The 16,065-nt window shown below is 53.8% G+C and overlaps 6 protein-coding genes across 6 annotated transcripts; 4 read left to right on the top strand and 2 right to left on the bottom strand.

Annotated features, from left to right (window-relative positions):
* Positions 1 to 194: 194 nt before the first annotated feature.
* LY79DRAFT_577713 (uracil-DNA glycosylase) lies at positions 195 to 1,287 on the top strand (the record flags this gene model as incomplete). Its single annotated transcript, XM_060559899.1, has 2 exons — positions 195 to 553; positions 600 to 1,287. 2 exons carry the CDS (start codon positions 195 to 197, stop codon positions 1,285 to 1,287), a joined length of 1,047 nt encoding a protein of 348 aa, XP_060416731.1.
* A 1,136-nt stretch (positions 1,288 to 2,423) lies between these two features.
* Positions 2,424 to 3,324, top strand: LY79DRAFT_577714 (uncharacterized protein; the record flags this gene model as incomplete). The annotated part of the gene is made up of 3 exons (XM_060559900.1): positions 2,424 to 2,602; positions 2,860 to 3,049; positions 3,235 to 3,324. 3 exons carry the CDS (start codon positions 2,424 to 2,426, stop codon positions 3,322 to 3,324), a joined length of 459 nt encoding a protein of 152 aa, XP_060416732.1.
* Positions 3,325 to 5,025: 1,701 nt separating this feature from the next.
* LY79DRAFT_90852 (uncharacterized protein) lies at positions 5,026 to 5,614 on the bottom strand. Its single transcript, XM_060565206.1, has one exon. The coding sequence runs from the start codon at positions 5,494 to 5,496 to the stop codon at positions 5,107 to 5,109; it is 390 nt and encodes a 129-aa protein (XP_060416733.1). The 5' UTR covers positions 5,497 to 5,614; the 3' UTR covers positions 5,026 to 5,106.
* Positions 5,615 to 7,388: 1,774 nt separating this feature from the next.
* LY79DRAFT_510472 (uncharacterized protein) lies at positions 7,389 to 10,810 on the top strand (the record flags this gene model as incomplete). The annotated part of the gene is made up of 6 exons (XM_060554169.1): positions 7,389 to 7,581; positions 7,674 to 7,819; positions 7,874 to 7,967; positions 8,032 to 8,260; positions 8,307 to 10,639; positions 10,695 to 10,810. The coding sequence occupies 6 exons, from the start codon at positions 7,389 to 7,391 to the stop codon at positions 10,808 to 10,810; spliced, it is 3,111 nt and encodes a 1,036-aa protein (XP_060416734.1).
* Positions 10,811 to 11,108: 298 nt separating this feature from the next.
* On the bottom strand, positions 11,109 to 14,454 carry LY79DRAFT_627508 (uncharacterized protein). The gene is made up of 4 exons (XM_060562126.1): positions 14,277 to 14,454; positions 14,066 to 14,215; positions 12,034 to 14,001; positions 11,109 to 11,975 (listed from the first exon to the last, which is right to left on the bottom strand). Exons 1-4 carry the CDS (start codon positions 14,302 to 14,304, stop codon positions 11,599 to 11,601), a joined length of 2,523 nt encoding a protein of 840 aa, XP_060416735.1. The 5' UTR covers positions 14,305 to 14,454; the 3' UTR covers positions 11,109 to 11,598.
* Positions 14,455 to 14,864: 410 nt separating this feature from the next.
* On the top strand, positions 14,865 to 16,059 carry LY79DRAFT_588368 (WD domain-containing protein; the record flags this gene model as incomplete). The annotated part of the gene is made up of 4 exons (XM_060560909.1): positions 14,865 to 15,168; positions 15,231 to 15,330; positions 15,398 to 15,802; positions 15,867 to 16,059. 4 exons carry the CDS (start codon positions 14,865 to 14,867, stop codon positions 16,057 to 16,059), a joined length of 1,002 nt encoding a protein of 333 aa, XP_060416736.1.
* Positions 16,060 to 16,065: the final 6 nt, after the last annotated feature.

A 16,065-nucleotide genomic window follows, 5' to 3' on the forward strand; every position in this document is an offset into this window, starting at 1 on the left:
TCCATTGATGACCTATTGTACCGATTCTTCCCCAAGTCCATGATATAATCGAGCCTTTGCGTTTACGCCTCGCCAATTTCGCAGCCCACTCCGTCCGCCTTCGGCTAGGTCGAAGGCTGTTATTCTACGTCATCAACTCCCTCTGATCCCTCTCCGGGCAGACCTCGTGCCCCTACTCCTCTACACACGTAAAAATGTCGACGCTCAAACGCAAGGCCGGTACGCTGTCTGCCGCGGACAACAAGAAGCCCAAGCAAGATGGCAGTATCATGTCATTTTTCGGGGCCCCGAAGCCGGCGGCCAAGGCGAGTGGTGCGGGCGCTCTGGAGACGTCGCCCGCCGCCAAATTTGATAAGGCCAAATGGATTGCCGGCCTAACGGCCGAGCAGAAGGAGTTGCTGCAGCTCGAGATAGACACTCTGCACGAGAGCTGGCTGGCACTTCTCAAGGACGAGGTCACCAGCAAGGAGTTCCTTGATCTCAAGCGCTTCCTGAACCGGGAATCAGATGCTGGGAAGAAGTGGTTTCCTCCAAAGGAGGACGTGTACTCTTGGTATATTTCCTGATCCTTCAGTGGCCCATGGCTTTGGCACAACCAGCCCTAACCAAGAGCGCAGGTCCCGCCATTGCCCGTTCAACACCGTCAAGGTCGTCATCCTCGGCCAAGACCCCTACCACAATCACAACCAGGCCCACGGCCTCGCCTTCTCCGTTCGCCCCCCGACTCCGGCGCCGCCCTCGCTGAAGAACATGTATATCGCCCTTAAGAAAGACTACCCCACCTTCTCCCCGCCTCCCAATAAGGGCGGCCTCCTGACCCCCTGGGCAGACCGCGGCGTCCTCCTCCTCAACACGTGCCTGACGGTGCGCGCCCACGAGGCCAACTCGCATGCGAACCGCGGCTGGGAACGCTTTACCCAAAAGGTCATCGACCTCGTCGCCTCTCAAAGAACCCGCGGCGTTGTCTTCATGGCCTGGGGCACCCCCGCCGGCAAGCGCGTATTCAAGGTGGACACCAAGAAGCACTTGGTCCTCAAGAGTGTGCACCCCAGCCCGCTCAGCGCATCCAGGGGCTTCTTCGACTGCGGTCACTTCAAAAAGGCTAACGAGTGGCTGGTAACCCGGTATGGCGCTGGCGCTGAGATCGACTGGGACCTGAGCGCGACCAAGAAGGTCGAGATTGACAAGGACGGCGAGGTCGAAAAGGCTGAGACGGAGGAGAAGGAGTCCAAGACCTCGCCCAAGGGCTCTGCCGAAGGAGATTCGCCCAAAGACGACAAGGCTTAATGAATACATGAGAGGGAAGGAAACCGGCCCGGAGTTTGGTCTGGTATATTTGCTTGGAATGACATGGGAAGACCGCCACTTGATTCTGATCACCTGCTAGAATTGGCTTGGATGATGTGATGACCTGTAAACACTAGATGATGCAGCCTGATGCTGGTATATGCGAGAACATGCTTGTACGCATGCTGGGTTGACTATGCAATTGACTACATTGGTTGATCTCGCATGTTGATAAATGGTACGTAACAAGACCATTCATCTTTAACCGGCTAGGCTGATGTCCACCGATGGGAGCCATCAAAAGGTACCCGACCCCGTCCAGACAAGTCATATTGTGATTACTTGTATGCCAGTCGAGAGAAATCACTGCTCCGTCTCCTCTCTCTCTGTCTCTCTCTCCGTCTGAAGTCATCTTCTCTCCTTCCCCTGTCATTTCCCCTCTTGTCGGCCTTCCTACTCTCTTCACATACTTGCCTTCATCGCTCTCAGTCGTACAAAGTCCCTTGGGGTCCTCATCGAAGCTTACGTCCCCAGCGACCGGCGTCTGTCACGTTCCCACCCCCCAGCCACGGCTCTTGGTCCTTTTCTGTCTTACTCCAGCCTCGTTCTGCTCTCTCAGCCTCAGAAGTAGTAGTGATGCTTGTGGTCCAGTGGTTCATGCAATATTTGGCTGCCAGCCGTAGTGCATGATAATCGGTAGGCGTAATACCTTGGGTGCTTCTGAACACTACGGCAAACCGCATTATTCCGGTATCAGTTTCTACCTGCCCGAGTACACGGAGGTGACAATGATACGCTTAACCTAATAACCCCTCTTCTACATTACACTGCAGGAGAGGGCGTTCGGGGGTCAGGTCGAACCCAGAGGCCGGATGCTGTTCCTTGAACGGCGATTCCAGATGCGATTCTCGGCCACTGTAGTCCGAAGCAAGGGCACACTTTCTGTGAGCAGATGCTATGTCTTTCGGGCCTTCAGCGTATTTCTCTGGTCATGTTATCTTTCGTCCAGAGACTCTATTTGGTCACGTTGAACCTCCGATGATGAGGAGAAGCTGGATCCCGAGCACGCTGCTCCACATATGCCGTGGATGACCCTACCACCGTGACAACAAGGCGACGGTAAACACTGTTGCGACATGCACCATCATCGATGCTCTCATTTTGAACTCGTCGGCTTGGTTTCAAACACTGTTCGAACACGTCACACGAGTGTTACTGACGGAAAATACGCATACGCATCCTTCGTCATGTCGCTCTCCACGTTCCTTCGTTCGGGTACATCGCCTGTCAGGACGTCCCAGGACCCCAATGCTGAGTGAGATCGTTCGTCCCGCTTCGACAACTTTCAAAGTCCCGCCGCTGCTCGTTGCGTTTTCCACAATTCACGTATGCGGGTAGATCTCGTCGTAACAAACCTCTCATATATTCGTCAACAAGTCAACTCTGCCATGTCGTAAAGAGAGCCGCAGGATCTAAGCTGTAGGTGGCTGCGTCTGTCAGCATCGCCGTCGAACGCAGGAAATCAAGGAACGTGGCCGGCATAATTAGTTGGACGTGGTGTTACGCGGCCAGGTTGTACGGAGTTGACCTGCGTCATGCTGAATCGAGTCAACAAACCATCATGAGAGGCAATGTGCGTCCATCTACCGTACTGAACCCAGGCTGTCCGTGTGTTACTTCATTAGTTCGAGCCCCCGTGCAGATCCACTTTATTGTGCTTTCCGACTCCGGCTGCAGCGCCGATGCGGATCATGACGGCCGGGTAAGCCGTAACACAGCGCTCCAGGGTTATAACAACAAAGTGACGGTAAGGCTTCCATAAACTCGGCCGGCATGGGCATAGCAAGGCTGTTCGGTACAGTGCGCTGTAACAAAATCAGAGGTAGCTCTGCTGCTACTCGAAGTGTACCGCATGGTGCTACACAAGGACCTTGGTGTCCCATCTAGTGCCACAGCTCATGTCATCTGTTGGAATCCAAGGGTCTTGGCAGATCCGAGCAAGGCTGGGCTGAGCTCAGCGCCATGCCCGGAGCTTGATGTTGGTAGATAGCGCATTGCCAGCGGCTGCCATAGCTTTGGTGAGTGCTGCTGGTGTCATCGGAGGCGCGAAATGGTTCATTTTAGCAACTGACACATTCCGTTTGAGCGGATGCTACACAACTGACAACAGTCGGCACCCTCATTCCCTTTAGTGCCGGGGCGCTGAGATATCGTCCGATGATTGGGCTGACTGCTGGGCGGAGTCTGAGCGGACGTTTCTGACATTGCTTAATTAGTAGTGTAACCAATCTCCTCCTAAAGAAGGCCGAGAGGAGAGTTTCGCATCTAGTTCCAACCACTCAGAGCCTGTTGGGCAAAGCCAAATAGGCAAGCAAGGTCCTTGGGCCATTCCATGGTGAATTCATGCGTATGTGCCAGGATATAATACTCACGTAGCAGCTGGAGGCTCGAGCGTTGCCGCGCCCCGCCGATGATTGGATCAAGGGAGCAGTGTTACCATCAGCCTGATATGCCGTCGAATGGCCTTGCCAGCCCCCTCGATTGTACTCGCCAAGCAAGCAAGCAAACATTTGGCCGCGCAGAGAGGGCCATCATTAACATGACTGCTAAATTTTGGAAGAAGGGAAAAAAAAAAAAAAAGTGATATGTACGTTATGGCCAATGCAAGCGATTAGAATGCTGCCCGTCACTAGGCTTTGACAGCACCATCCCTACAAATAGGTGGATGCCAGCGCACGTCGATCAAGCGCACGGGTCACAGCCAATGACTTGTCCGAACAGGGTCCTCGGCTCGGCGGGGTCGCAACGAGGAATACGTAGTATGTGCTTGTACCGACCAACTCATGCGCAACAAAACCGACTTCACACAGGTTGATCCTCAGCCTATTATCGGTATTGCCGGCGAGTACCTAAGGTGCTGGGAGTCTCGAGAGGCGCAGATCGGGTGGCCAGGAAGCACATAGATGGCTGTGATCGATGGGCTCTACTGGACGGCCGACTTTCCTTTTGGCGTCCCAATCCGGTGCAGGATTATTAGCGGCCGGCGTTGGGCCCCCGAGTACTCCCGACGGCGCTCTGTTCTTGAGTTTCTTCTTCATCCCAATCTCTTGTTGTGTCTCTTGTCGGTTGGAGTTCAATCGAATGATGCAGAGTGGTTCCGTGCTGTCCTATTGACCGCTGGGACTGAGGTGGGGCGGGCGGACGGGCGCCGGGAGGGAGAGGTCGCCAAGCGAGCAACAGGTTCGAGACGACTCTTGCCGGATACGTGTGTTCATAGTCATGCCTTGTCGATCCTCAGTCGAGGGATGGCGCGAGACACATGCGCTCGGTTACAGTGACATACCAACGTTGAAGAGGTGAGTCGTGACAGGGGCGCGATGGGGATTGGATACATGGCCTGGATTCAGCCCAATGACGGCAAGATCGAGCTAGCCAATGGGTATTCGATTGGCGAATGATGGGTATATTTGGGTCCCGACCGATGGCACCCGAAAGCAAGGTGCTAGTGCTGCTCAATATACGTATTGGTGTCTCTACCTATGGTGAAGAAGTGCCGAGTGGCACGACTCACGGAGACGTTTCTCGGACACCCAAACAAGGATGGTAGGTGAGAGACGGGGAGGGTACTACTTACTGTGTATTCATTTCCGTGGTGCATGCACGTAATTAGTGGCTGGACAGCTGAGAGCAAACGGGATGTTCTCTTCTTTCTCTCACTCTTTCTCTAAAATTGCGTCTCGCGGACTGGAGGTAGGCGAGACGGGTAGGCAGGCAAGCAAGCAAGGTCGAAGAAGGTCCGAAACGAGACGGGAGCAGGGTTCACCCCGCCATATTGGAGCGCCAGGTAGGTAGGTATCTAGCGACGCACGGGGGGAGGAGCGATGTCACAAAACCAATGCTGGGGTGGGTTTTGGTTTGGTAGTAGTAGTAGTAGTAGTAGTAGTAGTCCTCTCTCTTCATTCCTCTTTGCTCAGGAAGGGGCTCCATTGCCTTCCGGAAAAGCGAAGCACACGATACGCGGGGGGAGCGGGCCAACAAGGTGTACCACGCCTTCTTCCCTGTACTGTAAATACTACTGCTATTATCCGTATAGGCTCCATTTGTCACTCGAGATCGGATCAACGCCCCTCCCGACCTACCTATCAACCTTGGTATCAGCCGCCCCCTTCCACATCTGGCCACACCAAGCAAGAGCAACAGATACATCATGTCTCGAGTAATTCATGGGCCGGACAAGGCATGACCGGCTAGGTATAGTGTACTTGACCGGGTGGGATGTGCTTGAGCAATAAAGGCTGAGATTTCTCGACGGGCATTGATATGAGATCGACAACTCAAGAGAGTGAGTGGGTGGGTAATCTATGACCACATAGGTACTGTATGTGTGCCACGCCCAGGGGGGGTCCTCTCCCACCTCAGGCAGCATGGATGTGTGCAGTGTACAAGCTGGTCCGTCTGATGTTTTGAACCCTTTGACGAAGCCGACACCGAAGATAGACCGATGGCACCGTCTTCTTCGTCTGAGGTTTTCTTACTCGCAGTAGCAGGCATTGCACATCCTGCATTGCCAAGGTACCTAGCAGCTTGAATACATCGACGTCTAGGTATTCCGAGGAGCTGTGCGTTATCGTCTGGTCTTCCTATCTCGCCTTGGTGCCTTCCTCCTTTCTTCATTACCAGCGCCTTTATGAGACCATGAAATTGTGAGTCGCCTGGACGCCGCATCGCTCCCCCAAATCGATAATATTAGCATCCTTGCCTGAGATCTCAGTCACTAGTAAGTGAACTACGAATTGGCACCCACCGCAGCGTGCCCGCCCCTTAATAGGTCCTCAGCCAACCAACGGACAACACCAAAATCTGAATCAGGACTTAGTCGACATAGTCGACAGGCCTCCGTCACATTGTGCCCAACGCAAGCCAGCGAGACTGGTCAGCGTTGACCCTCAAGTAAGAGAGTGTGGCCTGTGGTACTGGACAAGGGTGCTCGTTCCAGCGATTTAATTTTATTTCAGGGCCTGTCGTGCCCCTCAGCCTCTTCCACTCTCCCAAGATCCTAGCTGAGGTGCCGATTGCCTGTTGCTCGAGTGCCACGCCACTAGCATCACCCGTAATCCCGTCCATGGCTGATAAGCCCAGACTCAAACAACGGGCCAGCGAGTTTACGGCCCATCAGACGCCGCCAAAAGCCTCCGACCAATTCACGAGCTTCCACAGCGTCCCACGGACCGAGAAGAAGAGCAACAGCCAGCCCCTAACGCATTGCATTGCCGCTATTCCCCATTGGGTTGTCACATCACCATTGCCCCAGGTACCCGGCCGCGGTGATCGTCACACAAAAGGTACCTGTATCCACCTCCAAAAGACCAGCAGGGGGTGGAGGATACGTTTCACAGGCATAGGAAGAAGAAGAAAAAGAAGGCAGGGGAGAAGGGGAAAAAAAAAAAAACATGGACAAGCACTCCAGGGGACCCCCTCCCAAATAATACCATTTCCTCCTTCTCCAATTAATAGCCAGCTGTCGTTCATTCGCCCCTGAAAGCAAAGAGAAGGAGCACCTCCGGACTAGACGCAGCCTCTCTTTCCGGTTCTTGCCCAAGACCAAAGTTATGCCCAAAGCACAAGCAACACCATCACCACCTTTCTCCATTCTTCTCCCCCTCCGACTCCCGGACTCCTCTTCATATTCTTTCCCTTGCTGGAGACTTTCCCTCGTTTCGTTAGCCCCCTAGTCGTTGTTTTCCGATACCCTCAGCTACTGATTTCCCGCTACCGCAATTTCCTACTGAAATTCCTCGCGAGGTGGGCCGTTCCAACCACGTATTATTGAACTGGACTCGACAAACGCGCAGCCTCTCGTTCTACCACACTTCGCCCATCGCGTCCCTCTTCGCGACCCCCCGCAAATTCCAAACCGACTGCGAACGTTAGGCTCTCCTTGTCTCAGATCCATTATACTACTGCGACCTGCCCTTCGCTTGTCAAGGTAGTCAGTCACAACTGCTGCTGCCCATTTATCCTCCTGGGCTCCTCGAACACCTCGCGCCTTTCCCCGCTCCGACCATTGATCGCCTCGACAAAGGCGATTCTCCACCAACATCATGCCTAGCCTCTTCTCTCGCCTGAAGAGCAAGGACGGGTCGCACAAAAAGTCCAAGAAGGGGTCCAACTTCGATGCTCCCGATCAGCTCTCTACGAAGCCAAAATGGGACGACGCTTACACGAGGCAGACAGTTGAACCTGAAGAGATACAGGACTTGATCAGACGTTGCACCGAAGAGTTGAAGGCAAGAGGTATGTTTGCATAATAACCAGCGGCTCCTAACGCTACACCTCTCAATGCGACTTATCATCCTCGTTGCGACTGACATCCTGCTTCCATGCAGCACTTGACCACCCTTTTCTTCTGTTGCCATTCCGGCCTACCTCAGACCCTAGTGCTGTCCGGACCTTTATTCGACATTTCTTCGATGGCGGCCAACCTCTTCATGGCGAGTTGTTGTCGCAGGAGCTGCGCATGACAGCACCAATGGTGTGATCTCCTCGAAGACAATTCTACTTGCGCATGCTAACACACAATTCTCAGGTAATCGCCGGCGTGGTCAAATGGTGCTGGAGTCGACTTTCAGGCGGTGTTGTAGGCTGGGATGCGTACGAACTCTTCAAGGTTGGCGAGCAAGGTATGTTACACGAGCGAGCTTACTATCACATTCAACTTGCCGTCATGACTTACACCCAGTCCAGATTCGAATATGGCGAGAGACTCCTTCAAGACTTTCATTCCTCTCAGCGTTGATAACGGCGCTCGGTCGAGTATCATTTTCGATTTTTTCGATCTGATATCTGCAATTGCCGCCCATGGGAAGATGAACGGTATGGGCGGGCGCAAAATCTCTCGGATGGCTGCATGGTGGGCGTTCGAGCAGAAGGACACCGGCAGCGGCTTTGAAGGCGGATACAAAGCTTGGGCAACGTGAGTAGTATTGGACATGCAACCTGGCATCACTAACCTATCGCAGTGCTGCCGACGCCACGAGCCATCTTTTCTTTGCATACCTTCGATCGTTAGCCCCCCACAAGCAGACTCAGGGCGCAATCTCCATGCTTCCGATGTCTCTCCAGAAGTTGCTGCAGGAAACAGAGTATCCGCCTCAGAAACCGTCTTTGATGCAATCTTCTACCTACAGAGTAGTCATGATCGTCGACACTGTCTCGCCAACACCCTTTGCACTCCTGCGCCGAGCAAATCACTTCCAGTATCGCGAGGAGGACCGAGCCTTGCGCGAATTTTCCGAGTACGAGGACCCCGTGAAGGCTCTGACCGAGGAATGTCGCCGAGTGCTGAAAGCGATTTCGTCGGCCAACCAATCTCAAGTGTCCAGCGCAAAGCACTCCACAGGCTTGCGGGACGCATCATGGTCACGATTTGAAGACATTGGGTTCACCAGTGCACTCGAAGACGAGGACGATGACGATGAAGCGGCAGCCGCTGCGCGCAGGCCCCACGGCCTTAGAACCACACCTGCGTCCGGAAACATGGGACTGGGTAGGCCGACTACGCCATCTTGGGCCGACTTCCTCTCGTCTGGGTTCGTGGATGACAACCCTAACACCCCTAATATGTTGTTACCCCCCGACCAGGTACTCCCACCTATCGAGACGGCTGCGCGCCAACGAAGCTCCCAGTCCCACAACCCGAGACTGGAATCGGAGCGTCTGGAGCCCGGAGAATTGGCGAGCATTGCTCGGTTTGATCTGGATGAGAGCTTCTGGTGGGTTTGGATGAGCAGTCTTGCCCCGGAAGAGACTCCGGAAAGAAAGTCAGCTTTCGGCCGATGTGCCGTTGTCGAAACCTCTATCAAGCGTGGCCGATGGTTGGTCATGGAGGAGATGGTGGCCGGAGCAGCCCCTGAACCCCAGGAAGGCGCATATATTGCTGAGAAAAAGGGTTTCTTCAGCTGGACCAGACGCAATAAGGGCGTGAACCGTCGCAAGTCAACGGGTAAGCATGCTCTTGAGAAGGGCAACACCAACGCCGATTCCAACCTCAGCAAGTCGAGTATTGGTCCCGATCAGCAAGCCCGGATCCAGGCCGCTGCCGCGCAGTTACAGGCGCGCCAGCAGCAGGAGCAGCAGCAACAGATGCTCCAAGCACGCCGAGGCAGAAATGATGAGTCGGCAAGAGAGAAGACGACAAGTGTCTTGACTCTTCAGCCCGATATTATGCGCCAGGCATCACCAGCGATGAAATGGGCAAACAAGTATGACAAGGACGCTATTCGGGAGGCTTACTTGGCAAACAATGCTACTGGTCGTGGCCTTGGCGTCTCAACCATGCAGAGGAATGGGAGCAATGGCTACAACGAAGACTCGAACGGCCACACCAACGAAGCCGAACTACGCCCCGAAGTACCGGAAAAATCTCCTTCTTTGCAGCCGCAGCCGTCCCCGTTGACGTCCCCATTAGCGATGAACTCTTCGGCGGTGTTCCGCTCACCATCTCCGCTGCCGCCCAGCCGACAGGACGACGACCCTCGAGGACCCTCGGAGAAGGAAACGGAAGCTCCGAATGGGTTGCATCCGACCAACCGTTTCGAAAACGATCGCAGTTCCCCACTGCCTCCGGCCAAGGACTCGCACGACTATGGTCGGGAGAACATGTTTACGCCAGAACCGGATAACACCACCAAGGACAAAAAATCGAAGAAGCTTCATAAAGAGAAGACTGGCGGAGGTGGCCTTCGTAAGCTCTTTGGCCGCAACAAGAACCGAAGCTCGAAATTGCCTGAGAACGCCGCCGCGGACGTGAACGGTATGCTCCAGCGCGAGACAGCAACCCCCGAGCCGCCAAAGCCTGCTCCTTCTCCCGTTCCCCAGCCCATTGCTTCCGAGTCCAGCCTCCCCACACCAACACCTGCTGATGCTTACACCACGCCAATGGAAACTCCTCAGCCAGCTCCCGTTGAAACTCAAGCTCACGAGCCGCAGTACGAGCCGTCCTTTGATGAATCGATATCCCGCGTCGATACCGAGGATGCCAACGAGGCTCATCACGAATTCTCACGCTTCGATCAGGGCCCTTTGCAAGAGCAGCCAGCCTGTGTCCCTGATGACGAGTCCGAGGATGCTATTCCACCCCCCATTGCGAGACATGCAAAGTCCCCCCAACCTACCGTGGAGGCCTCTCCGACCTCACCAGACAACGGTCCTCGATCCCCGCCCGCGATAGACCGATGGGCGCAGATCCGCAAGAATGCTGCGGAGCGTGCGGCGCAGCGCCAGAGCGAGGAGCAGAGCCGTGGCGGATACAGCAAGACCACCGATGGCGACGACGAGACGAGTGGAGAGGAGAGTAAGTACCAACGAACCTCTGAGCAAATATTGAACGAGTCTGACAAGCCGTGCAGCGATCGAATCTCGCGTAGCCCGCATCAAGGCTCGCGTCGCCGAATTGACGGGTAATATGGAGAACTCCCAAGGCCCTCCTTTAACGGGTGCCCGAACTTCTCCCGTTCGCCGCTAGATTGACAGCCCACGCCCAAACCGCGCTTTCTTATTTGCAGTTTTCCGTGTTTTTCTGAATGATCGGAGTGACGAGCATCACTACCTAGTACGAAAAGGAAATAGCGTCACCTCTTTTTCGGTCCCTAATTCTTCCGAAATACTAAGGACATACCCAATGGCTGAATTTTTGATCGCATCTGGGCTATTTTCAAATAGTCGTTAATACCTTTCTTGCTGTCTTTTCTTTGCGGGTTACACAGAAGATGATACCACTAGAATAGCAAGCCAATTATGCACAATGTCAACAGTTTATTTTTATCCTTCACACGATGCGGCACGATATTTGAAACTAATGAATATGGAGCTAGCTCATCCATATGTAAACGTCCGTGCTTGATGCGCCGCCGTTTGATGAGAGCTGTTGTTTGTTTGACCCAAATTCGACTTAGGGGCATTTCTGCGACAAAAAGGAACCAGGCAAACGACCCCCAGACCTTGTTCAGGTTGACTGTAACTCATTTGTCTCGGTGATGTTGGAACCCTTCAAATCTAGGGATTATGCAGGGAAAGAACTGCCAAGCGCGCACCGGTAGCAGTGCAAATGGTTGTGACTGTCACGCAATCCGCAAAGGCAATCAAGAAACCTGTGGAGTTGTAACGAGCCACTCAAGAAATACATGTCCTAGTCTTAGTACGGTTCCCAAACGCCAGCGCTTATTATGCTTTATCGTCCTCTCCCTCGTGCAGCTATGTAGATTCTTAATCTTCCGCTTTATCCGTGCAATCGTACATCCAGGAGTCACATTTTCAATGTCCGATACCACCAGCGACCCAGTTGTTCCACTCCGGGTTACCGGGCTGCGGAAATAGACCCCGGTCTTGCTGCTGCCCCTGCAACACGGGGACCGCAGGCTGGCCCTCGCGACGGCGCCGCTCCTCTTCCTCACGCCTGTGCTGTTGTTGTCTCTGCTGGCGGTAGTAAAGCAGAAGCACGAGCGACAAGGCGATGAAGACTATAATAAGGCTTTCGACGATGCCGTCGTCCTCGAGCGGGTTGCCGTCAGGGCCGGTGCCGCCAATGGTGTCATCAAATATGTCCTCATAGTACGCGTCATCGTAGTACGACTGGTCGTCCTGTAGAAAATTGGCGATCCACTCGCCAAGGGACCAGTCCTTCTTGGGCTCTGGATTAAACATTAGTATCAGGCACAGATATCATGGCACTTATGCAGTAGGACTTACTAGGGTCGTCCTGGATGGAATGAATTGGACCGTGGGTAAAGGTGTTCCAGGCGCTTCTGAGACGTAGTTTCAAAAGACTGAGGGTGACGGGGAGGTATGCCTCTTCGTTGACCTCAAGGGCTTGATCGTAATATCTCTTGGCGAGATGAAAATCTTGGGTCAGACCGATGCCGTTCTCGTGCATCCAGCCCAGGTTCCAGAGAGCCTGAGCGCTTTGCGAGTAGTCCGAAGCGCCAGTGTAGCATTGCACGGCCTTGTTCACATCCGGCTCGGATCCGATGCCGTAAAAGTAGTAGTCACCCATCTTGACCTGAGAATCAACATTCGACTGTCTGGATGACCTAGTCCAGTACGTTAGAGCAAGTCTCTGGTTATCCAGTAGGCTTGAACGGGTGCGTCGGAGACCGAGCCATTCGGGGATGGGTAGCCAGTCCGGCAACGGAAGTCTCGACTGAACGGGGTCAAGAATGAACGCGACGTTGTTCTGCGCGCGCTCGTAGCCCTGTTCTGCCGCCATGACATACTCCAGAAATGCCAGCTCCTCGTCGCCGTAGTAATAGGCCTGGTTTGCTTCGGCCCACGAAGAGACGAGGGGCTCTGCCTTCTCAGCGACGTTCTTGTAGTACCCTAGTGCCATGGAGCACGTCTTGTCGCGGCCTACGCCATTGTAAACCATCTCAGCAAGGTAGTAGTGTGCCTCGATTTGACCGTACCTGGCAGCGAGCTCGAAATAGTTGTTGGCAATTCGAACATCTTCAGCCCCACCTTGGTCCAAGTAGAGAACGCCCAACTCGATTTGGGACGGCGCATAGTCCTGTTCCGCCGCTGTCTTGAAGAGGTCGGTGGCCATGGCTATGTTCTTGGGCATTCCGTACCCATGAAGCATCATAAGACCAAGACCATGCTGGGACTGGGCGTCTCCGTGCGAGATACCTCGCTCAAACCATCTCTTAGCTTGGTCGAAGCTCTGGTCGACACCATCGCCCCTGAGGTACATGCGGCCGATGAAGCCGGCGGCTTTGCTCGCCGTCTTCTCAATGCCCTGCTTATGGTTTTCCATGATGCGGCCATCTTTTTTCCAGTATCTCTTGGCCACAGTGAAGAAGTACTTGCGAGCAAGATCCAAATCCCGGTCCAGTCCTCGCTGCCCCTCATAATAGATCCGTCCTAAATTGTAGGAAGCCTTTGCATCGCCCTTTTGCGACATGAGGTCGAGATACTCGATAACGTCGTCGATGGCGGCATTGGCGTCTGAGTTGGGGCTAACTTTGATGGCGTTCATACCTGCACTTGAGGCACTCGCACCCTCGCCGTAGACTCCGCCAAGCTCGTCAGCAATACGGTACGACTCCACCACCCATGCCATGCCACCGGGGGGGCCCGATCGATACCATTCGATTGCCTTGTCTGCCACCCTCTTGTAGTACTTGGTTGCCACCTCACAATTCTTCGGTGTCGCAATGCCGCTGTGGTGTCGGTAAGCAACGGCCATCTCGGCGCGGGTGTCGCCCTGTATCGCAGCGAACGAGTAGTAAAGCAATGCCTTTGCCTGGTCGGGTGCAACGACATGCCCGATCCCAGTCGCATAGTAAATGCCGATCATGTACTGCGCCGTGCGGTTGCCATGGAGCGTCGCAAGGGTTTGGTAGTGATCGAAGGCGACCTTGAGGTCTCTCGGGTAGGTGTAGTTGCCGTAGAAGTTCATGTCGGCCAAGAGATAGAGCGCATCAGTGTTGTTTTGCAGCGCGGATTGTTCCAGAAGTTTCACGGCTTCCAACAGTGGCCCGGTGACCTTGGTATCCTGTACTAGGTTGCTGCCGGGGACTGGAGCAGCCTTAAGACTAGGTACAAACTTGAGAGCATATCTGAGAACAGTCCAGACAAGAGTGTAACGACGTTCACGTCTCGGGTAGGTTCGGGGTGGAAGCTTGGCCAGCTTTTCGAAGGCGAGGTCAACCAGTTCTGCTCCTTCTTGATGTCAGCCCTTCCGATCCTACTCGCCCTCGCCCCACCATCTAGAAATCGTACATACCGGGCTGCCTCGGAGGGGGTTTGTGGTGTTCAGGGAGAACATCTGTTTGTATTTTCGCGTGTCCTTCTTTGCTCTCTCCATCAGTCTTTTCGTGGCCATGCAAGATCTTTTGCTCGTCGGAACAGAAGACAACAGCCGCCTGCAACAGCACTTGTGGATATGTCAGCTTTCCAGCTTTGTAGGAATGCCGGATAAAGTTCATGAAACTTACGGATGAGCCAGAGAAAAGAACGCCTCATGTTGGACGGATATTATGTACCAAAGTCTACCGCCAAGGTCCGCGACATGTTATTTTACAAAGACACGTTTGGGTGAGCGAACGACGGTTGGTGGTTGCAACAGTTGCGCTGCTCGATGCTTTCAGAACAGCTGTCCTGGCTCGAGGGTCCACGTAGGTGGTAATTGGGAGCTCCGAATGGACAGGGTAGTCCACTCTCTGAGACATGATTGGTTACTGAGTTGAAACTAGCCGATATCACACTATGGCGAATATCAGAGCACTATACTGTATAATTGCATAATCTAAAGGGCTCCTGTCGTCCTTTCCTTCACTGGGCTCTTGATTCTGACTCTGGATTATACCCTGTGCTTGTCTGCGTTCTGCCTCTTTCTGAATTTTGTTTTGGACTGGATCTAAGAAATTCATAGCCTGCTGGTATTCACAACCTAACGAGTTGGTCAGAGTTCATTTTGTATCTAGCTAATTGTGCGCGAGCCTCGTCTTGTGAGTTGAAAGCACCGATGATTTTTTTCTCCAGAGCCCATGCTCACAAACAGACATAGACCCCCCACTGTTAAGATGTACAACCTCTCTTGTGTAGATGGCCATCATTTTTCAAGCCAGCAGGATGTCTATGTTCTTGACGTCCAACGGCTCAATGCTGGCCTAGCTGCCATCTCCTCGGATCAAAAACTGGGTCTTTTCAACCCTGCGAGGCTGGGCCAGGGCCCCATCAAGTCGTATCCTACCAGTCATGGTAACCTGACAAGCCTGAAGACGTTTGACTGGCAGAATTCGATTGTGTGCACCGCAGGTGAGAATGGAGAGGTTTCGGTATGGGATATGAGGGAGTCATCGAAGCCTCAGGTCGCCCACTTTGCAGGTAGGTCCTTTGCATCAGACTTAAGTGAGCCGTAAAACGAACACCACTAACACGCCATACAGCCAGCCAATCACCCATTCTTTCTCTGGACTGTGATTCGAGAACAAACACAATAGCAATTGGCACAGAGTTCCAGAATCACATGGCGTCGGTGCTACTCTGGTACGTCGCTATCGCCTCATACCTGACTCCCTACTTAGAAACGCAAGAGTCCCTGACGCAACCACAGGGATATCAGAGCCGGTCCGACGCAGAGGCTGCAATACGACGAAGTCCACAGTGACGACGTGACTGAGCTCCGCTTCCACCCCTCAGAGCCGCACATTCTCCTCTCAGGCTCAACCGACGGCCTCGTCAACGTCTACGACACGCGCATCTCCGACGAGGACGAGGTTGTCATCCAGACGCTAAACCAGGGATCCGTCCACCACTCCTCATTCCTTGGTAACACCGAGGTATATGTGCTGACCCACGACGAGAAGCTCGCCGTCTACAGCGTCGCCGAAGACCACGGTTCAGGCGCTGCAGTTGTCGACTTTGGCGACGCGAGGGAGATCCTCGGTTGTCAGTACATCGCCAACGTGACGACCAAGGTTGACGGTAGTGGCGCCATTGTTGGTGCTGGCTCGCAAGAGTAAGTTGCTCCCTGCTAGATTTTGCTACTTCACTTTCGACTTGTATCTAATCTTGTCATTCAGACGCCAAATCTTTGAGCTGGTGCACTTGTCGCGTACAGCAGAGGGCGGTTGGGATTTCGACAGGGCGAACAGTGTTGGACTGCCTGGCGGCCACGGCGAAGAGATTGTCCGGTCGTTCTGCTTCTACGACGACGAGCAGGTCGTTTTTACTGCTGGAGAAGACGGCAACATCAAAGCGTGGAGACCCAATTGAGCATGA

This window comes from Colletotrichum navitas, assembly GCF_030913465.1.
Source record: "Colletotrichum navitas strain CBS 125086 chromosome Unknown LY79scaffold_14, whole genome shotgun sequence".
Lineage (NCBI taxonomy): Eukaryota > Fungi > Ascomycota > Sordariomycetes > Glomerellales > Glomerellaceae > Colletotrichum > Colletotrichum navitas.